This window comes from Petromyzon marinus, chromosome 20 (genome assembly GCF_048934315.1).
Source record: "Petromyzon marinus isolate PM22_M1 ecotype Great Lakes invasive population chromosome 20, UKy_Petmar_22M1.pri1.0, whole genome shotgun sequence".
NCBI classification, from domain to species: Eukaryota; Metazoa; Chordata; class Hyperoartia; order Petromyzontiformes; family Petromyzontidae; genus Petromyzon; species Petromyzon marinus.
In genome coordinates, this window is record NC_133686.1 from 4,811,977 (window position 1) to 4,839,972 (window position 27,996).

Genomic DNA, 27,996 nt, shown 5'->3' on the forward strand with positions numbered 1-27,996 from the left:
TATGGGCTGGTAAGCAAGTTCCAACAGCAACTAATAAATCAATAAACTGATAAGGGTGCAAAATAAAAAGTAAGCAGTTCACTAAATATGAAAAAATATATATACATTAATAAATTAATTACATTTATTCGATGTATCATGCTTGGGCAAGACAGCAAGAACGACAACAAAACAATCCCAGACTCCACAATAATAACACACGGTCCCTCAATAAAATGGCACATTGAGCTGTCGATACACAGGCAAGGATCAAGGTTACAAATCACATTTGCAAATGTGATGGTGTCCCAGCACTAATCTTCTGCTTCAGGATATAATATCACCATTAACCTCATCGAAAGCCAGTTCTGTCCTGCTCAAACCAGCACGATGTAGTGCTCTGGTATCCCTGAACAAGGTCAAGGTCCAGTGACAAACTTGGCCAACGCCACCATGCCACCACATCTCGCCATCACCTCATCCCTTCAGCAACATCTTGCGGGTTTCACCAGACCTTGAAGAACCACTCTTACAGTATCCAACCATCTGGTGTAATTGTCTTCTTCTAGTTAACTGGCTACGAGTTGTGGATATTTCACATCCCTATAATGAGTTGTTAACCCCCCCTCCCTCTCTGGCCTTCGCGCCTAATTGGCTCACAAGTGACGACATCACATTTATCCCTCAATTTAAGACCGAAACAGGAGGATTTCTCCACAAATCTGCAAGTCGCCTGATGATGCTGGTTGTTACTCCTGACGAAACGTCGTACTCCAATTGTGAATGCTGTGGGGTTGCTCTCCAACACACCGGTGTGCTGTACTAGTGTAGTGGAGTAGAAAGGTGCGTATTGCATGGAAACAGAGGCAGTGCGGTTTATGTTGGGTCAGCCTGTTGTGAAGGCAAAGTCATTGGGGTTCATGTTGGGTCAGCCTGTAACGAAGGCAAATACAGTGCAGGTTATGTTGGGGCAAATAAGCTGGGAGAGCCAAGGACGGCTGTGATTGGTTGGTGCTGTTGCCGGGGCCGGAGAGGCGTCTGGAAGTCTGGCGAGAAGCAGGTGTACGGATCACGTGGGGTGCCGTTGGGACGCGGACTAATTAATTGGGGCGTAATGAGAGCGGGGATAAATTGGGGGGTCGGCAATTGGAGCGGGGGAGTTGGAGTTTGGAGAGCTTGGAGTCAACAGGGGGAATTGAAGTGTGGAGAGTTTGAGAGACAGAGTTTGAGAGACAGAGTTTGAGAGGCAGAGTTTGAGAGGCAGAGTTTGAGAGGCAGAGTTTGAGAGGCAGAGTTTGAGAGACAGAGTTTGAGAGACAGAGTTTGAGAGACAGAGTTGGGAGAGAGAGTGGAAGGGAGATGGAGTTGGAGACGGAGCTTGGAGAGAGCGTAGCGATAGCGAAGCTGAACAAGGACGAAGTAGTTAGCGGTGGAGAGAGCGTAGCGATAGCGGAGCTGAAGACGAGAATAGCCCGCAGTGGAGAGAGCATAGCGATAGCGGAGCTGAAGACGAGAACAGCCATCAGTGGAGTGAGCACAGTGACGGTGATAGCGCGGGAACAGGGATGAAGCAGTTAGCAGTGGAGTGAGCATAGTGACGGTGATAGCGGTGAACAGAGATGAAGCAGTTAGCAGTGGAGTGAGCATAGTGACGGTGATAGCGGTGAACAAAGACGAAGAAGTTAGCAGTGGAGAGAACATAGCGACGGTGATAGCGGAGAGCGGAGACGAAGAAGTTAGCGGCGGAGTAAGCGAAGTAATCGTGGGGAGTGGAGAGACAAAGGTGGCGAGCGAGTCGAGTGGAGCAAGGCGAGCGAGCCGTGGCGACCAGGATACTGTGGAATGTGGAGGACATGCTGAGAGTTGTAAATAAAGCGGTGTTCGGAGAAAGACAGAAGTTGTCCGAGTGATATCGAACACTACACTAGTAACGAATTGGCATGTTCTGTTTACGTGTGTCGGGTGGTGGTGGGTTTAATGACACATTTATATTTACGTGATCTAACCCAAAAACCTCTACTGTGGATAATATTGGTCGCAAAAGCCTACGTGTTAAACTGACCAACCTCTAGTTGTGGATATTTCACATTGCTATAATGGGATGAAACAAATTTATGTTATGTTGTCATATATGAAGTATAGGCAATGTATTAATTACACTGTTACATGCAATTGATATTTTTAAATAATATATTCCCGTGCAATTAAAGAAGAGTTTTTTTTGTTCACATGTTTAATGTTGAGAAGTCTGTTTTGATGCCTCAGTGGTTTTGGACGTGCAATGAATGTACAGGTGTAGGTGTGGATTTCGATTAAATTATTCCTCTAAAACGTATTCATTTCCCACTAATGAGCCCCTAATGGGCTCCTGGTGGTAATGGCAATGATATCCTAGGTGCCATGTATTTAGTTACTCAGGATTTCAAAGTGTATGTCGAAGACGGTCCTCATTAAGTATTAATTGTGTGCGAAAAATAAAGCTGTAAAAGTGTTCTGAAACCCATAAGGAAATGCTCTTTTTGAAATAATAAAATAAAAGTCTGCGGGGAAGGTTTGATCTCAATTTTTAGTAGTTATGAACATTCTATTTTTTTCTTTAAAAAATGTAAGTTTTCTCCAATAAAATACGAGGAAATATGACCATCAGCTTTACGTGCTGAGATGTATTTGATACGTTCGGCAGAAATTGCAATTCATGTATGAATTTATAATCACTGCATTGCTAACAAATAGGTCTGACACAGTTCACCTGCCAATACACAGCAGCTCATAAATATTAAAGAAAATTCCATGAATATGACATCCACAACAGTATCACAGAAAGCATTTAACAAATCCTGTGATATGGCAATGAATAAAAAAACAACAGATTTCCCTTTCGATGCAGAGAAATAAACTTTTTCTATTCCACGTTGTCATCTCACGGCGCAATTCATGCTGCCTTTTTATCGTATCGTGCTGTATTAGCAGTAAGTTTGCTCGCTGGATTCCTGCCTGGATTCCTGGCTGGTGCGCTGCCAAGTGTGCGGTCAAGTCACCGTGCACATGGAAGCGTTGTGCCGTGTCCCAGCGTTGTTGTGCCGTGTCCCTGCGTTGTTGTGCCGTGTCCCTGCGTTGTTGTGCCGTGTCCCTGCGTTGTTGTGCCATGTCCCTGCGTTGTTGTGCCGTGTCCCTGCGTTGTTGTGCCGTGTCCCAGCGTTGTGCCGTGTCCCTGCGTTGTGCCGTGTCCCAGCGTTGTGCCGTGTCCCTGTGTTGTTGTGCCGTGTCCCTGTGTTGTTGTGCCGTGTCCCTGCATCGCGCGAGCGTAGCGTCACCCCGGCCTCCCACCCTCTACCCCGGCTATGTATCCCACACAAATACGCGGGATACCATCATATAATATACTGCGTAAGAACAAGTTTTGCCCGCTGGCTGAAGGGAGGGAGGGGACGGTTACGTCTAAAGGACGCAAATGCGATAGGCAACAGAGATAGAGCGGAGCGATGAGGGAGGTAGGGAGGGAGATAGAGGACGGATATAGAGGAGGGAGGGGGAAAAAATGAAGAGGAATGTGGGAGTTAGAGGGGTAGGGAGAGGGTGAAAGGGAATGAAACGGAGAGGAAAAAGAAAAACTGAAAGAGGAGAGCGAGCGAAAGTGACGAAACAGTGGGAGGATTGTGGAGAGGCAGGAGAGATTGAGAGGTGGGAATGAGGAGAGCAAGGGTGCGGGGGTGGACGCGGGTTAGATAGAATGGAGCGGGGAGAGGGATAAAGGGGGAGGGAGAGGTATAAGGGGACAGAGGAAAAAAGAAAAAACAGAGGCAGAGCAGCAAGAAATTGAGATACACAGTACAGGGCTGGCGAGAGAAAGGTGGAGAGACTTTTGACTTTTAAACAACTTTTATTGCCGCCAGCAGCAACAGCACTGGAGGCGATTTCGATATGAAATACGCAAAGTCACCAGCAACACAAATGAAAATAAACACTACAAATCCACGCGCTGTGGCGCTAAAAAGCACCACGCACAACACGAAAGACAAGTCACGTAGTTGTGGTGGTCATTCGCGCACGCCACGTTGACGAGCGAGCGCTTCAGAAGGTGAACACGTGGAGGGTGCCGTCCACGCTGGTACAGAGAGGGCCTTTTCCAGCTCCCCAGCGTTCGAAGAAGACGTGCACATCACCGATATTTGTGTGGTACGTGGCGTGCTCCAGCCGGAGCCGCGCCTTAAGCAGGCCTCTGAACACTGGAAGCACGGAGCAGCCGTCAGTGTCACCTTCCAGCAAAGGATAGCTATAAAAAATAGTTTTCTGGCTGGCTGGGAAGAATGGATGGACTGTCATGTCCAAACGACGTGCGGGTTGCTCGTTACATTTTAAAGTGCACTGTCGTATTACATATGAAATGTCATTTATGCATGCGATGTATGGGGGGGGGGGGGGAGGGAGGGTTGCAAGGATATTTTCAGTCCCGGTCTTCTCCTGTACTGGAAATTGTTATTGGACTTGAATCGCTTTCTTCACTGACGCTCGTGGTGCTTCCCGTGCGTGTTCCCCCGTGCAAATATTGGTGCCGGTGGTGTCGTTTTGGCAGTGCTGCACGTGTATGGGCTTGACTGGCGCCTGCAGCGACCCGTGGGGGAGGGAGCTGCCGGAAGCCCTGATGGCCCGACCAGAGGTCCCGTCGTTTTCCCCGGAAGAGGTGAGACCCAAAGGCCCGGGGGGCACGGAGCACCACGCACATCGCTCGTTTGCACAGCGCCTGGGCCCGTGCCACTCACTGGGTGGGGGGTTGGGGTGGGGTGCTTTGGATCGATGAATCTCCCCCGTTAAAAGCCAAAACGCCTCCAAAAGCAACCACGCATCGCTTCCCATGTCACTTTTCTTTTGACGGACTGTTAACTTTGTCGTCTTCTGTTGCTAGCTTTTGTGCCACACGGAGCGTGCATGGCAGCAGTGTTTAACTTTGGGGCGCCACTGTGGCGAGATGTGAACTACCTCGCCAGGTGTACAGGAGATCATGGGTTTGATCCTGAAGCCTGTATATTTGGAGATTGCATGTTCTCCCCGTGGCACCGGTTTTTCCATCAACATTTAGAAACATGCATTTAGTTGGCTGTTATACATTTCCACATGATAAGCTACTTCGTTGAGCTATCATTTGTGGCCAGGTCGCTTTTGAAAAAGAGCTATAACGTTGAGTGGGCCTTACCTGGTAAAATAAAAAAGTATTTATAGTTTAGTTTAAATGTAAGAACGCAGGATTCTCACCTCACAGATCCTTTGCTTAAATCCAACCAATTATGATTAAAGCGCATTCTCATGCATTTTAATGGTAATTAGTCTGTTCAGCGAAAACTGTACACAAAAACAAAAACTATGGCATAAATATATATATATTTTTTGTCATGATAATTTCGAACAAAATTCCATCTTTCAAAATTTCATATCAGTTTCATTGTCATGCGCGGAAACGTTACACTCGTATGCAGAGATGGTGGGGAAATGCGTCCCTTTGTGTGAACCAGGTGTTGCCTGAAGGGATCTCCCAAGGTAGCTCTGGGGGGAGGAATTACATCAAACAACAATGCACGGCTTTTTTCGAATGAAGTTTAATTCTCCGTGAATTCATGATTGGTTTTCAAATGAAAACCCCTCCCCCGTGTATATTGTCATTGCATACCTTTGCATTATTTCGCAACATGCGCCATGGAGCTCATTACTGCAGGACATATTTAGTACTGTTGCATGAGCCACGGTGCAAAAGGTCAGACTGACTGGGCACCACCAATCCATCCTCCTTCCTTACTCACAGTTCCGCCCTTGCTCTCTCACGTCAACATGACTATTCAATTAACAGGATCCCGCGGCATACTCTATTAAATCATGAGGGTGTGCTGTGTGTCTAGCCCGCCGCTCATTACTGATTAAGCGCTCAGCTCTGCCCACCTTTCAGTTAAATAGCCATTTAAGCCATACTTCCCTCCTAATTGTTTAGTTTACAAGCCACTTTTCTGGCAATTGATGGCTGCACTCCCAGTGATATAGCATTTCCTAATAGTAAAGAGTTATTCTGTTGTTGTAAACCATTGCCCTCTCTGGCTACAAGCCTCAAAATCCCATAAATACGCGCTGTGGGCGTTCTGAGATCCTCAGGGCGTCCATAGAGTCAGCGAAGGCTGAAATTTTGCACTGAATCTTACAGAGCGAGGGAAGGCGAATCGCGGCTGTGGGATGCTTTGGGCCAATTGACATGTGCCTGTTAGCGGTCTTCCGGTCTTGTGCCCGTTATGGAACGTTGAAATGATAGGTAGCGCAGTGCGCTACGAACCCGGCGACCCGGGGGTCGATTCCCGCTCATGGCCACCACCAGCGACGATTATTTGAATCGGTCCCGGGCCTCCAACTAGGTCGACTCAGCCGCAAACGAGTACCTGGTGCTGCGATGTGTAAACATCGCCACTGGGGAGACAAAGGCGGCCGGGCGTGGTGTGTTGGCCACCCACCACCTTCGTGTGCCGTCCCGGCCTTTAAAGGTGCTCGCTAACGGCACTTGTCATTGCAATCTCTTCAGGCTATACAGCAGATCTTTGTCTTTGTGTGGCACATTAGGAATGGACCACTCTTTTAATAAGTCCTTATGTGCTGTGCATTACATCAACGCACGTGTGTACACCAGCATGATGACTGAGTTGGGCCTGTGGGGTGGGGGCTGGCAGGGTTAATGATTAACCGGACTTGTACACCAGTCACGTGGTTAATGGTGAAGATTGCTGTGCGTTCAGTTCAGTTTATTTTGGTATAGCCCTGTGAGCCATTCGGCTCTTGAATCGGGTGCAACCACAGCAAACAAAAAAACTAAAACACGAACAAGAAAAACATCTTAAAGTGACTATGTGACTGTGCAAACAGAAAATCCATGGAAAAAAAACAGCAAAAATATTCCTGAAAAAAGCACCGTACACCAACGCTGTGTGCAAAAAATTCCAGTGGGATGCAAGTCAAACAACAACAACCACAAAAACTTAGATTAAGGCCATCAGTCTAACTCCGTACTACAACAAAACAAACATGTCCAAACCAAAAAACGTTTTCCAAATCACCAAAAAATAAAGCCATAATTGCAACGTAACAGTGATCACAAGGACTGTGACCGAATTTTTACAATAAACTACATAAATAACATGTAACACCAAACCCTAGAGCCATAGCTGGCTGCATGAGTTACTCCACAACAACAGAAGCATCGGTCGGAGTATCACATTTTTCAATGGACCTTTAAGATCAGCACGCTAAATGAAAATACAGATAATACTTTGCAGCATCATCCGGAGCGAAACATTTTATTTTATTTTACGCCAATGAATAGCAGTGGCAGCTAGGGGTGTACAACTCCTCTAGAACAGTTTTGAGAGAAGATCTCATTGGTAGCGATTCAAGTTGCAGTTTATTGGCAATAGCATTCCAGACCCTGGGGGCATCAATAGCAAAGGCCCTTCCTCCGGTTTTTGCCCGGCAATCCAGTTTTTGTACGGCAATGACACACGTGCTGTTGCATTCTACAGATTAAACACAATGTGTGTGTTGCCCTCGTTATGGAGCACCTGCCCAACGTCCTTCATTTCGAGTGTGCAACATTTGTTTCAAGTCGGGTGTAACCTCAATACGTCCCATTAACGCTACACCCCTGTATCAGCAGCGAACGGCCTTGGTGTGACAAACGGCACAAATCAGGCCGTACAGAAGTTTTTGGGGGGAAAACTTCTAGGTTGGCGGAGACGTTGGGAAAACGAACAACAACAAAAAAAGACGAGCTGGGTCGTGGTTAGCCACTTTAGTTGCTGAGGCTGTGTGTTTGTTAGCGGCGTCATGGCCGCGTGATGAATGTGCCGGTTCCTGCCGACCTCCCCACATGCCGCCTGCCACCTCAATTAGCGGCGCCCGTGCCCCCCACAGGGGCAAGTGTTTGCGCGCACTCCCCGCTTCTTGCGATGGCTTTAAGCATTAAACGTGGCCTCCTTTTACAGTGACCAGGGGTGTGGAAAAACCCCGATTTTTTTTTGCCCGACAAATCGATTGAAACCTGGTTTTATTATCGGCGTCTCGTGCACACTTAAATCCTGCTCCTCGTCGTCGTCTTCGTCGTCGCTCTCGCTGCTGGACTCCTCGGTGTTGTCACCGTCGGGCGTCTGGTAGTCGTAGAACGCTTTGAGGTTCGACTTAATGAAGACGCCGCTAACGGGGTGCGTGCGACTGAAATCCCGACTTAACTTTAATAAAACCGAATAAAACCGGATTTGGGCAGGATCCAGGTGCTCCGGTTTTATATAAAAACCGATTAAAACCCGAATGAATAAAACCGGGCACGTGCCAGCCTTGTTTTCCACCCATTTCGCGTCGTCGATTTACACCGCCCCCCACCCCTTCCTCGCAACAAATGTACACGTTCACGTTCGCAGGTATTAACGGTGAAAACACTAACATTTTGATTTAAAGCTTTCGTGACTGCAGGGATTCATATTCTTGGTTCTTTCGGTAAAGTCACGTAGAAGGGAAACAATTAAATAATAAAAAATATAAAAAATACAATTTTCACGACGTTTCGACTGCAACACAAGCAATCATCATCATTGTTTTATATTTGTATTATTTTATTGTTTCCCTTCTACGTGACTTTACCGAAAGAACCAAGAAGGTGAAAACACTCTTTGCCTTTTATGTTTGTTTCAGCTACGCGAATGTAGTTAACTCGTTGATGTTAACAGCAAGTGTTGAAGGGGGAAGTGCTTTAATTTTGTTAATTAGGGAGAAAAATTAGTACATTTATTGCCTTGGTATTACAGAGGCGCTTTGGGTAATCACTCCAATCCATGGCAGAGAGATGTTATCATTTGTTGATGTCAATTTGCTTTTTTCGATTTAGTTCATAAAACAACTAAAATTTACAATCTAACTTGAACTGGGCCAACATCCCAAAGCTGAAACATTTAGCTGTAAATTCCTCAATAGGGATTACACACAACAAGCCACTCTATTGAGCTATCATTTGTGGCCAGGTCACGTCTGAAAAAGAGCTATATAGCTCAGTGGGCCTTACCTTGTGGAATATAAATAGTTTATGGTTTATTTATATAGTGTATATACAGGTACATAATTTGGGATCAGTGTTGTATCGGTTAACACACTGCTGTGGAACAGATAACCTGAGTTTGGTTCCTGACCACGACTAACATAAGTGGCAAGTGATATCTGAATCAGTCCTGTGCCCCATCTTTGCCAACCAGGACTAAATAGTGTGGTGAGTAATGGTTAAATAACCCCCGTGACTGACCCTGCATAGGCTTTGGTCATCCAGCAAGGGATTGTATGTATGTATGTTGAACTTCTTTCACACTGTACCATGCTAATCAGAGGTGTGGAGGAAAGATAACAAACTGTTTAACAAAGGGCAGTAAATTAGCATCGCTATTATTATTTATCTGTACACAATTATAAAAGGCATCATTCATAAAAGGAAGTGTGCACTATTTGAGCTATGCTTAAAATTATATAAAAGCCTAGGCAATGGCCTGAAAACCCAAACCAACATTCGACTCAATCTGCGTCTCCGTGTACACAATAACGTCATCACCCTTGTTCATTAAATTGATTTGTAAACTTGAAAGTTTTCAGAGTTTTCCATCTTGACCGACACTCGTGCTACATCATGTAGCCTGGACAATGTGTTCCGGGAATCATGCTATGAAGTGACATTTTAAAGCTTAGCACGCATGGGTGCAATTTGCAAGACATTTTTGTTCGTTCTTATTTTTGTATTTTGTTACACTAGTTTTACGACTTGAACCTCAAAATAATGGAATAATATTTGAAAAGGTCAGGTGTCGGGCGTTGCTTCAATGTCCTCGGTAGATGTGATGTTGATACAATTTCAGATTGTTGCAGGGTGGCCGCAATGATAAGACTCATGCCTCACAGCAAGAAGGGACTTGAATGGATTCCTGACTCGGGTGCCTTTCTGCGTGGAGTTTGTACGTTCTCCCCCTGGTTCCCATCGGTTCAAATTCGATTAATTACGTGCATGCTATTCGCATAGCAATCATTGACCCCCTACTGGCAGAGAAATACACATCGACAAGCCAGCCATTAGGTACATTTGTGCCGTACAGGGACAGCTCCTACCAGGGCAGTGTTTCCCTAACTTTGTTTGGCCCGCTGACCACTCAGACCTCCCATGCCTGGTGACAAAGCTCATTCACTTATGTCTCTAAATACCAGTAATACAAAATGATTCATATGACCGGAACGTACAAAACTTGTTTCGTTTTATGCAGCTACAGTTTTTTTTATATAGGGGGAGGCATTTAGATCTTAGGGTGAGGGTAGTTTAATTAATTATTTATCATGAGTAAAACATTACCTTCCGGATCAACCTGCGTTTGCATCACAGCCCCACGCACCACCTGGAGGACCGTCGCTGACCTCCTCCGGTGGCCTTGAGACCCACACTCCGAGAACCACTGCACTAGGGGGGGATCTGCGGTTGGAAACGTATGGTTAGGTGATAGAACGCCATATGATTGGACGTTCATTTATCAAACATACAACACACGTGCATGCCAGCACTCATATACATTAATTAACACGACCCTTTTTTCGCATAATACACCTAAACTGAAGAAATACGTTTTTAATTAGCACCTTTAGCTTGTAAATTGGATAGACATGAATATTTATACAGTAATGATGCAATCATTGCTCACTAACAGAATTCCTACATTAATGGGGTCAAGGCAATGATGTTTTACATCTTGTAGCTTTCAGTAATAACCCTGTACGTGAAGGTATAGACTCAAATACAAATACAAACATGCAATAAAATATTAACGTATTTATATGTATGCATTGCCATGATAATTATATATATACTTCTTATAAGTAGAATGCGTGGTAATGTAATACAACCCTGGAGCATTGCGAGTTTTAATTAAATTTTTTGCTCTTGTCAAAAAAAAGTGAAAGTGATAATATATTTTTCACTCAATTTAGAACTGAAGCAGTGCTCCTCATTATTTACAGCCCTGAGCAGCAGTTAGTAATTTCACACTCCTATAGTGAGGGCGAGTCTCTCCAGAGAAGAGCCATTGTTCACTTTCCCACACAGTGGTACTTCTTTTATTGACCCCGGTGGGATGATGGGCTGACGAGGCAGTCGTCAAAACATGAATTTGAACGTGCAACCTTACGATTTTGAGCTGCTCGCTCAACTTGTGAGCCAACAGGTTTGTTGTTGGATCAGTCTCTTCAGAGCAAATACTTATAATAATTATATATGCTGTGCTGGAAATACTCAAAACACATCACTTCGATAAGATAAAATGTTTTTTTTTTGTCAGAATTTGCATGTGTCACTATGATGACACGAAATTATAGTAATTTTTCACACATTTCCTGGAATGGATGTTTTTGTCACCTATACTTTGAATAACAAGTGAGAGAGTTATGGGTTTACAATGTGTGGGAAATTATAATGTGAATGAGTAACAGATGGGTTATTGTGGCAACCAGAATTGCCTGCACAATGCTGCGCTGGACCAAGGGCAAGTGGTATGAATCAACGCTGCTTGTGGAGGCCATCGCTCGTGCTGTTTACAACAAGCTTGAGTGGACTGTCATCGCGGTGGGGTTTTTTTTCCCTCTCTTCTTTTTCCTGGTATGAAAGGTCGCACGAATGTGGTTGTGTTGCTATGCAAAAGAAACATGACAAAGGTTTCAAACGAGAGGGAGGGTCCATTTGGTTCCGTCTGGCTTGTCAGATTTCCTTCTACCCTTAATTGGAATATGCTTCTTGTGATGGACATATCCATAGCCGAGGTGTCCACTTATTACAAATACCCATTGGGAATTTTCAGTCCCAAGAGATGATTCCTGTATCTGTAATATTTAAGTCAGCATGAGCGCTGAGTTCTGGCTCAAGCCTGTCAAGTTGTTTCATGTAAATTAAGGCGTGCAATATCATGGAATCAGCAAAAAACATTTTCAGATGCCACACGGTTCATGCTGTTGTAATGCAGCTGCCTCACTGATGATTTGTCCCACTGAACTTTTGTGAGCGCTGCTTAGTCATAACCAAAATTGGAAAATTCAAAGACGGTGCAGTGTTACTTTAACGTATATATGGTTCGTTGCTCTTGAACATTGCTCACAGTCTGATCTTACATTTCGTTTTGCAAAAGAATTGGACATACCACTCAAAAGTGTGATTGGTAGTTGAGGTAGTCATCTTCAGCCATGACCAATCCACTGTTGGATGAAGACCTCCTCAAGCCATCACCATCTCTCATGTAATCATTCACTCTTGATTTGAAGCTTTCGTGACTGCCGGAATCCATACTCTTTGGTTCTTTCGGTAAAGTCACGTAGGTATAAAATAAAATAAATCACAAAGTTTCGGGCGCAGCACAAGCGTCCGTCATCAGGTGGGAAAGCATGATGCTAGGACAGTGATATTTAGAAATTGACCTAATTTCAATGAGGAAACGTGTGCATGTGTGTCATGATGCTTTCCCACCTGATGATGGACGTTTGTGTTGTGCCCGAAACGCCGTGATTTATTTTATCTTATACCTACGTGACTTTACCGAAAGAACCAAAGAGTAATCATTCACTTTGTAAGAATTTAAACAAATACAGAAAGTGGCTATTATTCCCCACAAACTTTGCTTTTATGACCAGGACACAAAAGCAAAGTTACTAATCCACTCCATTAATAACACTGTGTAACAAATTTATTTATTTTTGTTCCTGGGTAGTAAGTGTTATTTCCTAATTGCTTATGCCTCAAAAGTACAGAAAATTTTGATTTAAAGCTTTCGTGACTGCAGTAATTCATATTCTTAGTTCTTTCGGTAAAGTCACGTTGTTGTTTTCCTTCAACGTGACTTTACCGAAAGAACTAAGAATATGAAGTACAGAAAATGGCTATTATTCCCCACAAACTTTGCTTCTGTGACCAGGACAGTGATATTTAGAAATTGACCTATTTTCATTGAGAAAACGTGTGCATTTGTGTAATTCCTTCACATAAAGTCCTGGTCACAAAAGCAAAGTTTGTGGGGAATAATATCCATTTTCTGTACTTTTTAGGCATAAGCAAATAGAAAATAAGACTTACTACCCAGGAACAAAAATAGTGTTACACAATCCACCCAGCACCAACAGCTATACCCGCGGCTGCCGAGGTATAGCTAACTGACATTTCAATAAAGTTTTAACACCTACAACAAAGCAGTATATAGTTTGACTCACGTCCTGGCTTTTGCAGATGTTTGTTGGTACGATTTAGCAACCAACAGTAATTTTTCTCATCAATTCCCACCAAATGTAAGCAGACAGATTCACATTTGGTTGGAAATTATTCACCAGCGCAATTGCCAGCTTGGCTGCTATAACTTGGGCATGGCCAGGGTGACCTTTGGGTGGAGCCAACACAATTCCCAGAGCTGGAGAGAAGTTACACTTACATGAGTGATGGCGACGCATAGAATGGTGGTGGCACACAAACCGCGGTTAACACTTGAATGGCCGGGCAACATAGGCACTCCGTAAGTGTGCTCATTCGGCTCCCGGGGTTCTCTTGGATTCCCAGTGGTGTGATGTTGTCACCCGCCACCACCTCTGGCAGCTGTCAAAGCACACTTGCTGCACCGTTGGGGTGGCAAGGAGTGGGATGTCACCGCAAACTCGGCCGGGTACGATGCAAAGTTTTGCACTGATTTTAAGTTTTTTTGTTTGTTTGTTTGTTTCAAACCTGATCTTTGCGGCAGCAACCAATCACGCTCGGCGTTTGGCCTCACGTAATCAAGTCGCTGCCAGTTGTGGTGGGTCCCGCCCATCTCTGGTTGGCTGGTGGTTAATGTGCCGTCAGATTAATCGCTGCATTTTAAGGATGCAAATCTGTTACTGTGCAGAAGCCAGTGGTAGGAGTGTCTTAACAGGGAGATTAATCGCGCCCCCCCCGCCCCCCCCCATATTATGCCGTCGTGACAAAATGCAGCTATCATTTAAGTAAATAGATAAGCAAAACAGTTCGTTTTCATCTCTGTATTGATCAACTGCCAGGTGACGGTTTCCCCACGTCATGTTGGCTGTGAAGGTTTTTTTAACAGACTGCGACAGTGCGGGTTGACAAAGGGGGGCCCAGCAGCAGTTCAAATCGTGGCTCGCCTCTTGATGTTAGCCATGGCCGGGAATGTAACACGGGTAGACGGCTTCATAGCGCAGTGCGCAAATCTAAAACATCACCACTTTCGCCAAAGTCTGTATAAGTGTATATCGTGGGTTCACAACTTTTGCATTGATCAGATTTACGTAACATGCAAAATAGGGTAATTGTGCATTTGTCACCGAGACACTCAAAGCGCTTATAATTGTGACATACAGCAGATTATTGTTGTTGCAAGCTTCAAAGTTGGACATTTACGACATACTACATATACACATCTGTAGTCAATGAAACATTTTGTTTGACAGCAAGGGGTCCTTTTATTCTTACACATATGGAATTTTCCCGCAGGGATGTGTAAGTCAATTAAACTAACTTAATAACTTGCCATTTTGCACACGTTAATTGAAATAAACTGGTGCTAGACATAGCATGTTATTATTACTTCAAACATTTTTGAAAGACTAGTTGTGTAATAGATGAGCTTTGTGAGAAAGTCATACTCAAAAGTACATTTTAAAAGTTGTTCTTGTGCAAAATAGAATTGTGCATGAGCGTGTAATCCAGTGATTAGTGTCAAGTCAAAATCTGGTCAGAGATAATTATGTACATGAGATCAAAAACAATTCAAGTTAGTCGAAGAACGAAAAAGTTTAAACGCATTTTTTCGAACGTTAGATTTTTTTCTTCAGGCTGCGCTGATTAGCCTTTTTTTGTCCATAACATATTTGGACCGAGGAAATGTTGTTTCCTAACTCTTTCAGACACGTGTTACCTTTTATATTTAGTTTTAGTGTGTGAAATAAATATAATCGTGTTTGAACATCACATGCTCTTAAATTGACTACGCATGCCTCCTTATGAATTGATTATGAATTGACTACGCATGCCTCCTTATGAAAGCATGCATTTTATTTAAATGTTGGACAATGTTTATGTAGTTTATCTAAGGAAAACACCGATTATATATTTAAAGTATAAGTTGAGCTCTTCAAAACAGACAGTGTTCTCTCACACGAAAACATATAAATCTGTAGCTACATTTTCCACACACAGCAGGAAAGAGTTTTGCCACTTTAAGGCATGAAGAAACATGAAGTTGCAAGCCAGAGACAAACACAAAAAGGTCATTACTCCATTGAAATTCCTTAAACGTTTTTTAACAAGCTCTCCTTCTGACACTTTTGCTCGAGATGCCGTGCTGTTTAGTTTGTAACCATTTTTGCCTATGAATTGTATTTATTGAACTCCCACCTCCTCTCGATCAGTTCCATTCATTACATACAGTGAGGGAAAAAAGTATTTGATCCCCTGCTGATTTTGTACGTTTGCCCACTGACAAAGAAATGATCAGTCTATAATTTTAATGGTAGGTTTATTTGAACAGTGAGAGACAGAATAACAACAAAAACATCCAGAAAAACGCATATAAAAAATGTTATGAATTGATTTGCATTTTAATGAGGGAAATAAGTATTTTACCCCTCTGCAAAACATGACTTAGTACTTGGTGGCAAAACCCTTGTTGGCAATCACAGAGGTCAGACGTTTCTTGTAGTTGGCCACCAGGTTTGCACACATCTCAGGAGGGATTTTGTCCCACTCCTCTTTGCAGATCTTTTCCAAGTCATTAAGGTTTCGAGGCTGACGTTTGGCAACTCGAACCTTCAGCTCCCTCCACAGATTTTCTATCGGATTAAGGTCTGGAGACTGGCTAGGCCACTCCAGGACCTTAATGTGCTTCTTCTTGAGCCACTCCTTTGTTGCCTTGGCCGTGTGTTATGGGTCATTGTCATGCTGGAATACCCATCCACAACCCATTTTCAATGCCCTGGCTGAGGGAAGGAGGTTCTAACCCAAGATTTGACGGTACATGGCCCCGTCCATCGTCCCTTTGATGCGGTGAAGTTGTCCTGTTCCCTTAGCAGAAAAACACCCCCAAAGAATGTTTCCACCTCCATGTTTGACAGTGGGGATGGTGTTCTTGGGGTCATAGGCAGCATTCCTCCTCCTCCAAACACGGCGAGTTGAGTTGATGCCAAAGAGCTCCATTTTGGTCTCATCTGACCACAACATTTTCACCCAGTTGTCCTCTGAATGATTCAGATGTTCATTGGCAAACTTCAGACGGGCATGTATATGTGCTTTCTTGAGCAGAGGGACCTTGCGGGCGCTGCAGGATTCCAGTCCTTCACGGCGTAGTGTGTTAGCAATTGTTTTTTTTGTGACTATGGTCCCAGCTGCCTTGAGATCATTGACAAGATCCTCCCGTGTAGTTCTGGGCTGATTCCTCACCGTTCTCATGATCATTGCAACTCCACGTGGTGAGATTTTGCATGGAGCCCCAGGCCGAGGGAGATTGACAGTTATTTTGTGTTTCTTCCATTTGCGAATAATCGCACCAACTGTTGTCACCTTCTCACCAAGCTGCTTGGCAATGGTCTTGTAGCCCATTCCAGCCTTATGTAGGTCTACAATCTTGTCCCTGACATCCTTGGAGAGCTCTTTGGTCTTGGCCATGGTGGAGAGTTTGGAATCTGATTGATTGATTGCTTCTGTGGACAGGTGTCTTTCATACAGGTAACAAGCTGAGATTAGGAGCACTCCCTTTAAGAGTGTGCTCCTAATCTCAGCTCGTTACCTGTATAAAAGACACCTGGGAGCCAGAAATCTTTCTGATTGAGAGGGGGTCAAATACTTATTTCCCTCATTAAAATGCAAATCAATTTATAACATTTTTGACATGCGTTTTTCTGGATTTTGTTGTTATTCTGTATCTCATTGTTCAAATAAACCTACCATTAACATTATAGACTGATCATTTCTTTGTCAGTGGGTAAACGTTCAAAATCAGCAGGGGATGAAATACTTTTTTTCCCTCACTGTAAAGGATGTGAAGTATAATGAAGCAATGATTTATGGCTGTGTAAAAAAACAGCATTGTGTTCATTAAAAAAAACTCCCACACACTAAAAATAGGTTTTAAAACTACTCCGCAAATTCAGAGTTCAAAAACGCACAATTTCCGAAATGGTTAAACCTGCCTGAGCTTGTGCTGTTCGTGGCCTTGTCTATTTTTTTATTTACGCCATTTCTGCTTTGCATGGACGAAAGAATCGATAGTTGCCCCTCAGCTGGCCCCGAGGCATGCCTTAGCATGGCCGTGAGCTCTCTCTGATGAAGCTAGTTTCTGACAACATCCTTCTCATTACCACAAAAATATATGCAAATTACCTGTTGCCCATGCCCCCTTTTTTTACTTGGAGTCATGTGTGCTGGCAGGGCAGAGCTCTGGAGCATAAACACTCCCAAATGAGACAGCTGGCAGGATTGGCCCACTTTTTTGTACGGCGCATTTGCTTTGACGTGCGCCTGACATGACTTGATCTTGCAATTTTAGTCACTGTCTTCTTGGACAAGTTTTCGTTTTTGAATCGAGTGCGCAGAGCACTCGATACCTTACAAGCTCCAAGTTTCCTTCCATATTTGTTTTATTTTATTTTTAAACTATTTAAAATATTTTTTGATTTACCAGAGACACACACAATACGTAAATAATAGAGATATACATTTATTACAGTATGTAAACTCTATGTGTTGGCATGTCAGTGAATTCATGTTACTTTCTCATTTCAAAGGCTAAGAGTTACCAGTTTCGGTAGCTTACAGTGGTAACAGTTCTGCTCAGCGCCATCACACTGCACACAGGCAACGATTCATCGTGATTGTGTGCAGCGCAGAGAATGCCTTTTTGTGCATCTCACTCTTACAACTCTGCAGAGATGGTTCTATTTGCAATGGTCCCATCACACCTGAATGTGCCAGTCAAAATTCTCGAGCATCCATGTTACATCGGCACATCAGACACTCATCAGGTGACTGATTCTTGTCGAATGAGTTCATAATTCACCAGCCGTTTTTGAAATGGGATATGCCCATCACGCTATCGCCTGTTCTTGTGAAAATGTATCACGTTTTACGTAGAATTAATGCATTTGTTGTCGTAGTTTGTGTACGCGTGCCATATGGCGCATAATTAATGCAAGCAAAACTCACCGTGGGAATGTGGCTCGTGTTTAAATATTGGTTGTTGATACTCTTTGGTACTTTCGGTAAAGTCACGTAGATAGAAAAATAACTAATAGATCACTACGTTTCGATCGCAACACAAGCAGTCGTTCTTCAGGTGAAACAATACAGCAGGCGGAGAGGCAGGAAGAAATGTAGCGAGAGAGCTACTGCAACCAAAGGTTATATACGTTTTAGCTGGGTACATCCCGAGGGTAAGTGCTGTATTGTTTCACCTGAAGACGATCGCTTGTGTTGCGATCGAAACGTCGTGAATTATTAGTTATTTTTCTATCTACGTGACTTTACCAAAAGAACCAAAGAGTATGAATACCTGCAGTCACGAAAGCTTCAAATCAAGATTGGTTGTTGAGTTTGCTGACTTAATATGCAAATCTTTTTAGTTCAAACTCAAACACATTGAGACATGACAAACGGTTAGGTACTGAACTGAACTGTTTTATTATTTCGATTTAAAGCTTTCGTGACTGCAGGGATTCATCTTCTTGGTTCTTTCGGTAAAGTCACGTAGAAGGGAAATAATAAAATAATACAAATAAAACATCATGTTTTATTTTTGACAATAAACTAATTGATCAATAACACTGCCCTATACAGGAAACCACTAAATAAAAGGTGGCGGTTCAGGCAATGCCTAATCTCCAAAGGTAGAAGTGTCAATCACGATCTTTGCTGTCTTTGTTATTTGTGCTTGCGCACCATTAACAAAGGAGTATCACAATTTAGTATTCTTAATATTAATGGGAAGACCGATCTACAGCTAAAACAATCAACTTCTCACGAGGGTCCCAGAAGGAAAGTTTAACTTACCAACAGTTTTTTTCGTGTGATATCATCGGACCTTTTTTTGCTCATATCAAATCCACAACATTTACAATCTGAGTACGACGTTTTCCCAGTAATTACAACTAGCATAATTTTTTTTATTTAAAGCGTTCGTGACTGCAGGGATTCATATTCTTGGTTCTTTCGGTAAAGTCACGTAGAAGGGAAACAATAAAATGCATATAGATTACAATGGGTATCCATTGTCGGTTGGGTGATTCATATGGTAATCAACATACCTTATGCATGCACATTATGCATGTCCCTCCTGTCGTTTGCGTGAAATAAAATATCAGTACCTGTTATTGTCTCCGTACAGGTAATCCCCATTCATTTAAACAATATTATTTGATGATTCGCTTCCAAGCGGCACTAAACCTGTAGCTATCCGAACAGTTAACATGATTTTTATTTCTCTCAATTTCGATAGATTAGTCTTGGCCAGACGTAACTAGTTTTGCACAGAACGTCAACATGATAAAAATCAATTGAGTGTCCTTGTTGGCACGTGTGTTCTGCCACTGCCGACAGTTGTGTTTGTGAGTATTTAATAATTGAATTTGACTCGTTGACCAGAACCCTTGTGAACAGAAGTCACATCAAAACTTACGATAATAGCATTAGGGTTAAGCGTAATATCATTAATTTTATTTACGAGATGTTCTGAGTTTTTAATTAACGAAGATGTCTGACTGATGTAGGGCTGTATTTGTTTCGTTACGTATAATGCTAATTTGTATGTGGCACAGCCTATTGTAATAAGTATCAGTCTTAATGGGACATCAGGTTTGTGAATCTTTGGTAGCCCATAACGTCTTGGTGGTTTTGACGCCCTTGGTTTGATCAGGTATTGCTATTCCTTGGGAATTTATGACTTGGCAATGATTGCCGTTGTCTTACATTCCAGGTATCTATTTGGTGATTGAATATATTGACACCTGTTTTATTGCCAGAAAAGGGCAAAACCTATTCTTATCTTGATTTGAAGCTTTCGTGACTGGAGGAATCCATACTCCTTGGTTCTTTTGATAAAGTCACGTAGGTAGGAAAATAAAATACAGTGAAACCTTGGATTGCGAGCATAATTCGTTCCGGAAACGTGCTCGTAATCCAAAGCACTCGTATATCAAAGCGAATTTCCCCATAAGAAATAATGGATACTCAGATGATTCGTTCCACAACCCAAAAAATATTCATGTAAAAATTATTAATACAAAATACTATACCTTTTTATATTTACATTTAATATAGAGTAATCAAATGTATTAATTAAATTTAATCGTGGCTGGTGTGAGGGAGACAAGACAGAGGAGAGGAGGAGGGTTATTGTGTAGGACGACTTTCACTTGCAGTACAGTTTACTAAAGAACAGTCACTACACTTGGACACAAAATAAAAAAAAGCTTTACGCACACACATGTGGTCACAACACTATAGTAAACAGTATACACGTGGTCACAACACTATAGTACTGTAGTAAACAGTATACACGTGGTCACAACACTTTAGTACTATAGTAAACAGTATACACGTGGTCACATTACAGTACTGTAGTAAACAGTATACACATGGTCACAACACTATAGTACTGTAGTAAACAGTATACACGTGGTCACAACACTATAGTACTGTAGTAAACAGTATACACGTGGTCACAACACTATAGTACTGTAGTAAACAGTATACACGTGGTCACAACACTTTAGTACTATAGTAAACAGTATACACGTGGTCACATTACAGTACTGTAGTAAACAGTATACACATGGTCACAACACTATAGTACTGTAGTAAACAGTATACACGTGGTCACAACACTATAGTACTATAGTAAACAGTATACACGTGGTCACAACACTATAGTACTGTAGTAAACAGTATACACGTGGTCACAACACCATAGTACTGTAGTAAACAGTATACACGTGGTCACAACACTATACTGTAGTAAACGGTATACACGTGGTCACAACACTGTAGTACTGTAGTAAACAGTATACACGTGGTCACAATACTATAGTACTTTAGTAAACAGTATACACGTGGTCACAACACTATAGTATTGTAGTAAACAGTATACACGTGGTCACAACACTATAATACTATAGTAAACAGTATACACGTGGTCACAACACTATAGTATACAGTATACACGTGGTCACAACACTATAGTATACAGTATACACGTGGTCACAACACTATAGTACAATAGTAAACAGTATACACGTGGTCACAACACTATAGTACTGTAGTAAACAGTATACACGTGGTCACAACACTATAGTACTATAGTAAACAGTATAAGCTCGTACGTGTGTTGACTATACGAGTGAGGCACGCCGACTGAGACCGAGCACGGGAGACGATTACCCACAATGCCGCAGCGAGAGAGAGAGAGAAGAACCATTGGCTCAGCTGTGATCACGTGATGCTCGGTAGACAAAGCGTTATACTGTAACGTACTGCTCGTATTGCAAGACATCGCTCGTTTATCAAATTAGTATTTATTTAACAAATTTGCTCGTCTTGCAAAACACTCGCAGACCAAGTTACTCGCAATCCAAGGTTTCACTGTAAAACAGAAAATAATATATCACGACGTTTCAATCGCAACACAAGCGGTCGTCCTCAGGTGGAAAAAAATAATCCAGCAGTGGAACTGCTGAACCAGCGAGAGAGCTGTTACAACAAAGTTATATATATGCAATTTTTACCGAAAGAACCAAAGAGTACCTATTCTTACGTGAAAAAAGGGCTTCATAGCTCATCGGATTCCTCCAGCCTCAAGAAAGATTCTCATTCTGATAAAGTAATGTTATTCTACAGTGCAGGGATGGCTTCTAGCTATTGAAATATCCGTTTTATTCCATTTTCCACCGACAACATCACTTTGCATGCTGGGAGTTGAGTGCAAAAATTCAAGTAACACTTTGGGGCATTTTTTTAAGCCATTGAATAGTGGCAAACTTTTTTACAGTTGATATGCCACATTGGTTGTTGTGTTGCTTGTCTATACTTTGGGCCTGATTCAGAATCATAATCTTTATTTATACTGGAGGAATCCAATGAGCTATGAAGCAATTTTTCATCAGATGTCCAGTAGTTTCACGGATGTCAAGTAGATGAAGGTGTTGGCATATGGCGATGCATCAATTGGTCAATTGCAATGGATTCTTACACTCACAATGCATGCATCCAATTATTCGTGTGAGGATTTATTATTTACGATGTCTGCAAATTGTTCGACAGTAAAATCCTTGTGCTATATTAAGGCTAATTGAATGAACAGAATGGTACAAATGGGGATAGAGCAATGTTTCTAGTGACAGAGACATTGGCACAATGCACCCATTACTAACAACATGGGAAAATGTCTAGGTGATGTGTTTCAGCCATTGCAACCACAATGTGAATCTGGCACAAAATTTCACAACCAACGTGGTACAGTGGGGCATTTGTGAGGACACCACACAATGATCCCAACCACCAGAGTTTAATTCTCAGCCACAGCTGACATCAATGGTGAGTGATATCTAAACCAGTCCTGTGGCACACTCCACCGATGTGCACTGACCAGCATGGTGAAATATGGTCAAACAACTCCCCATTACTGACATGACGTGGGGAGGCCTTCATCCAGCATTTGATTGACATTGGGCTGAACATTTTATTTTAATTTGTTCCATAACTACCCATGATGCTTGCTTATAAAGTCCAATGATTTACCTCTATTGTACCTGTATTCAGTAATATGCATCAACCTGAATTCGGTAATAAAATGTAGAAATTTAAATATCTACAGCAGTTATTAACAAATAATACACTATCTTGCTCAGGGGCGGAGCCAGTATTTTAGGCCGGGGTGACATTCAACAAATTTTACTTTCAAGAATGATTAGAGAGTCAGGCTGTTGAACTAGACGCCATCGGTTGGCGACATACTCTGACATGCAGTTGCACGGAGTCCGCCAGACCGAGTGTCGTACACTTATACGCAGAATGTCACCCCTGTCACCACCCTGGCTCCGCCCCTGATCTTGCTGGTCTATAGATGAGCTCTAGGTCTGAGTCTAGGAGAACACTCAATTACGTGTGTGTGTGTTTTATGGTTGTGGGGAGCGGTGGTGTAGCGGTTAGCATGTTGCGCTTTGAACCCGGCGACCGTAGTTCTATTCCTGCTCACGGCCAACACCAGTGACAAATGTCTGAACCGCTCCTGGGCCTCCCCTAGGTCGACTCAGCCGTTAAATAAGTACCTGGTCTGGTGTGTAATCATCGTCACTGGGGAGTGGTGCTGGCCACCCACCCCCTCATGTACCGTACCAGCCTTCATGGGTACTCACTAACAGCGATTGTCCCCAAAAGCCTGCTAAGGCTATACAGGGGATATTTGTATTTGACTTGTTTAATAGAATTGTCATGCTCAGTACAGATAGCTACTGTGCGGTGGGTTGAGTACAGAGTAAAAGGCAATTGCTTGGAAATTGAGTAAGTAAATTCTCTGAAAATAAATACTTACATTTGTACATTTTTATATTACGCATTTGATTTACAACTTTAAGTACACATTGGGTGTAAAGAAAATGAAATACCTTTTTTTATTTTGAAAGTAAGTCATGAATCAAACAATGCATTTTTTTACAATACTTATTGTTGAATGTTAGACTCAATTGTATATACATTATTACATTCTTGTTACGAACCATAGCACATCAAACGGCTCATTCTATAAACCCTGAATGTTTGAATCGTGATGATTTTTTTTTACAAGCCTTTGTTAATTCATTCGCTGAGTTCCTGGGGCTTGCTCCAGTTGCAATCAGCAAACCCATTTGGGTTCTGTTACATTTCATAGCTGTGACAGGGATGTGTTCCAGATAACTGATTGGCAATTGATTTTATAAATGTGCTTTTGTGTCGTAATTAAACAAATTCATTTCAGGTTCATTAGCTGCTTTCATTAATCCCAAATTCTGTAGTGTAAGCGATATATGTGTAAAAAAAAAAACCTGTCTTTCGTCCCTTGCTATTCTATAGCAAAACATGACTGTCAAAACATATTGGTGATTCTGAAATATTTTCTCTTTATGAAGAGACCCCGTCGTTTAATCCGTAACTGCGTTTATGTAAAACTACATAGGATTCCATCTTTTTTGAAAATCTACTTTGTAGTCTGGGTTTCTTTAATGATGATGTTTTTTAAAATATATATATGAAGATAGTATACAGGATGAGATTTGCCATCAAAATTTGATCGCTGCTAATAGTGTATCTCCACATTTAATTTCTGCTAAAAATGTTTGAATGGCAAGCATATGACATTGGATATTTGTAATATTGTCGTGTGCTTAAAGCAACTGCGTATAATTGACTGTTTCTCTCTCACTCTCTCTTCAGGGAATAATTAAATAAATAAACATACATCCTGCCACTAGGATTCCCATGTTACACTATTTCTATGCAACACCTCGAGATGCCTTTGTATTGAGAAGTTATATATATATCCAAATTGTGTAAATTATAGTTCCTCATATATATGGCTCTAAATGTGTTGTATTCCAACCTTACGTGTGTAAGGTGCCCAGCACGTGAGTTTTAAAGTGTGTCACTGGAAAAAAAAGATGAAGCCTTGGCTTCACATACATTATTTTTTACAGACAGTTGTTGAACCGTTCGAGTAATAATAATAATGATAACGATAGTTTGCAGATTGTTGTCTATCCACTGCTGGGTGACTGTCTTCCCATGCCCGGTCGGTTGTGATGGCTTTGACCACACTTTATTTTGCTGGTCAGTGTGGGTCGGTGCCGGGAGGTGGGGACCAATGACTGGTTCAGACATCACTTACCCATGACGCTTGCCATGGCCGAGAATCATACTCGGGTCGCTGGGTTCAACGTGCAGTGCACCGAGACCACTGCACCACTCTTCCACTCCTGGGCTCGTTGAGGAGGCTTAATTATATCTTAGGATTTACTCGGGCAATGCACGCCTAACTTCTCAAACAAAATATTGGAAGTCAAGGAACGTGTTGTGCTAAATCCACATCAAAATGTCGGCACTGTGCAGGAATACAAAGCAAGACTTTTGATTTCGATGTGTTCGTTATGTAGTGACTGACATGGAGACGTCACTTCTTGGAGGCAATTATTTATTTTAAACACCGAGCACACTTTGCCCACTTTATACAATACACACCCTATACTGTTACACTCTCTCTCGCTTATACGCAACTCTAAACTGGTTGCTAGCCTACAACACAACGCTAGCCGTCTGACACTGACGGCGCTGAACCGAGACAGCCAACTACGTCTAGCAGCGCAATTATCAGCGACGAAATCACGAGACGACAACGGCGATGGCGACGATCTTCAACAGCGACGACAACGACGACGGGGATCCCACTCCAAACGACAGCACCGAGCTCCCGCTCGGGGTCCCCTTTTATCCTCCCAGCGTGGCCTCGCTCCACCCTGGCCACGCCCCCCTTTCTAGAACATTACTAGCGGGTTCCCGACGTGTCCCTTCCGTAACCTTTCCCCTAGATCCCTCTCGGGTCTATCACGTGGCCTGCTGTCAGTCAGGGCTGCTTCAAGTTGCAGATCCCCTTCCCTGCCAGCAGCCAGCACTATGCTACGTAGTGACCAATTCAATGTCACTACAGTTAGTTCGTTAATCCTCTTCATCCCCAGTGGGACACGAGGCCGCAATGAGTTCCCTCCACTTCTTCCCGTCCTTGGCAACATGTTGAGCCTCGCCCCGAGAGACGTCGATCGGTGCTAACGGCTCGTCCTTGACGGTGCAAAGGAAACCAGGGTCTCCCAGGTTTCCTTTTGCCCAGCGGTGTCCATGTAAGGGCAATTTTGGTGTACGGTGCCTGGTCCGTTCTGAGAACATGTCCGAGCCATCTGAGTCGCCGTCTCTCGATGTTTTGTGCGATATTAGGACAACCGGTCTTCTTGCACACTTCGGTGTTGTGGATTTCGTTTCGCCAGAAGATGCAGCCAGCCTATTCTCCTGAGTCATGTGTCATGGAAGGGTGCCATCCTCTACCGTGTCGGTCTTGCCATCACGCCAACTCTCCAAGCCGTACAGCGGCGCCGGTTTGACGTTGCTGTTATACGTCTGGATCTCAATGTGCAGCTTGTGCTTACTCCGTTTCCCAATATTTTATTTAATCTCTATGTTCCTGCAGCGACCTGATAGCCAAATACAAGCAGATAACCAATGCGTCATGTATCGTCGCCAGAAGTGAGGTTTGACATTTTAACATTGATGGGAAAAAATTTGATTTAAAGCTTTCGTGACTGTTGTTTCCCGTCTACGTGACTTTACCGAAAGAACCAAGAATATTGATGGGAAAGACAATGTGTTATTTATACAGGCATCCTAATGGAATAGAATGCACTAAAAATACTTATCGAGCGCATGCTGTGTTGACCATGGAGGTTGTGTGACCATACTTCATCATGCTGGTTAGTGCGGGTTTGTGAAGGGGTGTTAGGGGGGGCATGACCAGTTCAGATGTCACTCACCACTGATGTTTCTATAGTCATGCATTTAATTATTTTGGACGTGCATGCATACGTGCTAATTGTGGGGCACAGTAGTGTTAGCATTCGGCCTTCATAGGTGCTCCCTAACAGCACTTGCACAAAAAGTCAGTTAAGGCTATACGGCCGATATTTGTCTTTGCTATTTGTCAGATAAATAATTCCTCTGCTGGAGCGAAAAACTTCAGTAGAAGTGGCCGCTGTCAGAACAGTAAGCCCATTTGGTTGCTAAACCTATGAAGAATGACCCTTTGATACCATCAGAGCACTCATAGGAACTCAGCTCATGAGAGTTGAAAGGAGCATCTTTGTACAATTTATAAGAAACAGAGCCAGCATATGCTGGAAACACAGTATGGTAAACATACACATGCTGTTCATTACAGGGATACAATAAGTGAATCGTACTTTCATGCAGTTAGTGTGGATAACAATGAAAGGAACGGAATGAAAGGACAATTTACGTGAGTAAGCTGCTGGTACCGAGTAACGCCTCCCATGAACTCATATTGCCAAGGGGATTACCGTTACACATGATCACCTACTGATGCTCAGAAGCTCATACGATATCAAACCATAAGCAAAGGCAAACAGTAGATGCTATTTGCTCAGCGGGCGCCATTTAGGTTTAAGGTGAATGGCATTATAATTTCCCAATCGAATTTTGAATTAGGGAACCCGTTGGAGTGTGAAAGCATACCCAGGCACAGGAGAGCAGATCATGTCACGGAGTTTAAATGTGTGTCCGTGAGCTGCGAATGAAGCGCTGATGGCTTATTTACGTGTACGAAATGCTATTTTCCTGTCTTTTAATCCAATATCCTTGTAGCAGCCCCAGCTGCTCCGTATCGTCGTGTGGCTGGAGGGAGCTGAGCCCCTCCTACACCCCATACAAAGACAAAGATCCCCCGTTGTTAGCTTTAACAGCCTGTTGGGGCAGGTGCTGTTAGCGAGCACATATGAAGGCCGGCATGGCATGCAAGGGGGTGGGTGGCTAGTACCACCTTTGTCTCCCGAGTGGCGATGTTAACACACCACACCTGGTACTCGTTTTAGACTGAGTCGACCTAGGGGTGGCCTAGGACCAGTTCAGATAATTGTCACTGATGTTGGCCGTGAGCAGGAATCGAACCCGGATTTTCGGGTTTGTAGCACAGCGTGCTACCCGTTGCACAACCGCTTGCTCCCCACGTGTCATGACAACAACAGCCGGCATTCGCCATGAAGTGGTGGTGAGGTCACCACGATGCTTGTGCCAGGCCTGGTGCACTCCGAGGCCACGTGAAGTGTCGAAGGTTTGCTGACAGGAGGTCATGAGACAGACCATGGGTTGACTGACGGAGATGACTC

General features: G+C 43.1%; 1 protein-coding gene across 5 annotated transcripts in view; it reads left to right on the top strand.

The window, feature by feature from the left end:
• The window catches only part of LOC116944204 (teneurin-3-like), a 456,734-nt gene that overhangs the window by 281,494 nt on the left and 147,244 nt on the right, over positions 1-27,996 (top strand). For all 5 annotated transcript variants that reach the window (XM_076068250.1, XM_076068253.1, XM_076068251.1 and 2 more), the window contains one exon: positions 4,553-4,660. In XM_076068250.1, coding sequence (XP_075924365.1) covers positions 4,553-4,660 — 108 coding nt within the window. The remainder of the gene's footprint in view (positions 1-4,552; positions 4,661-27,996) is intronic.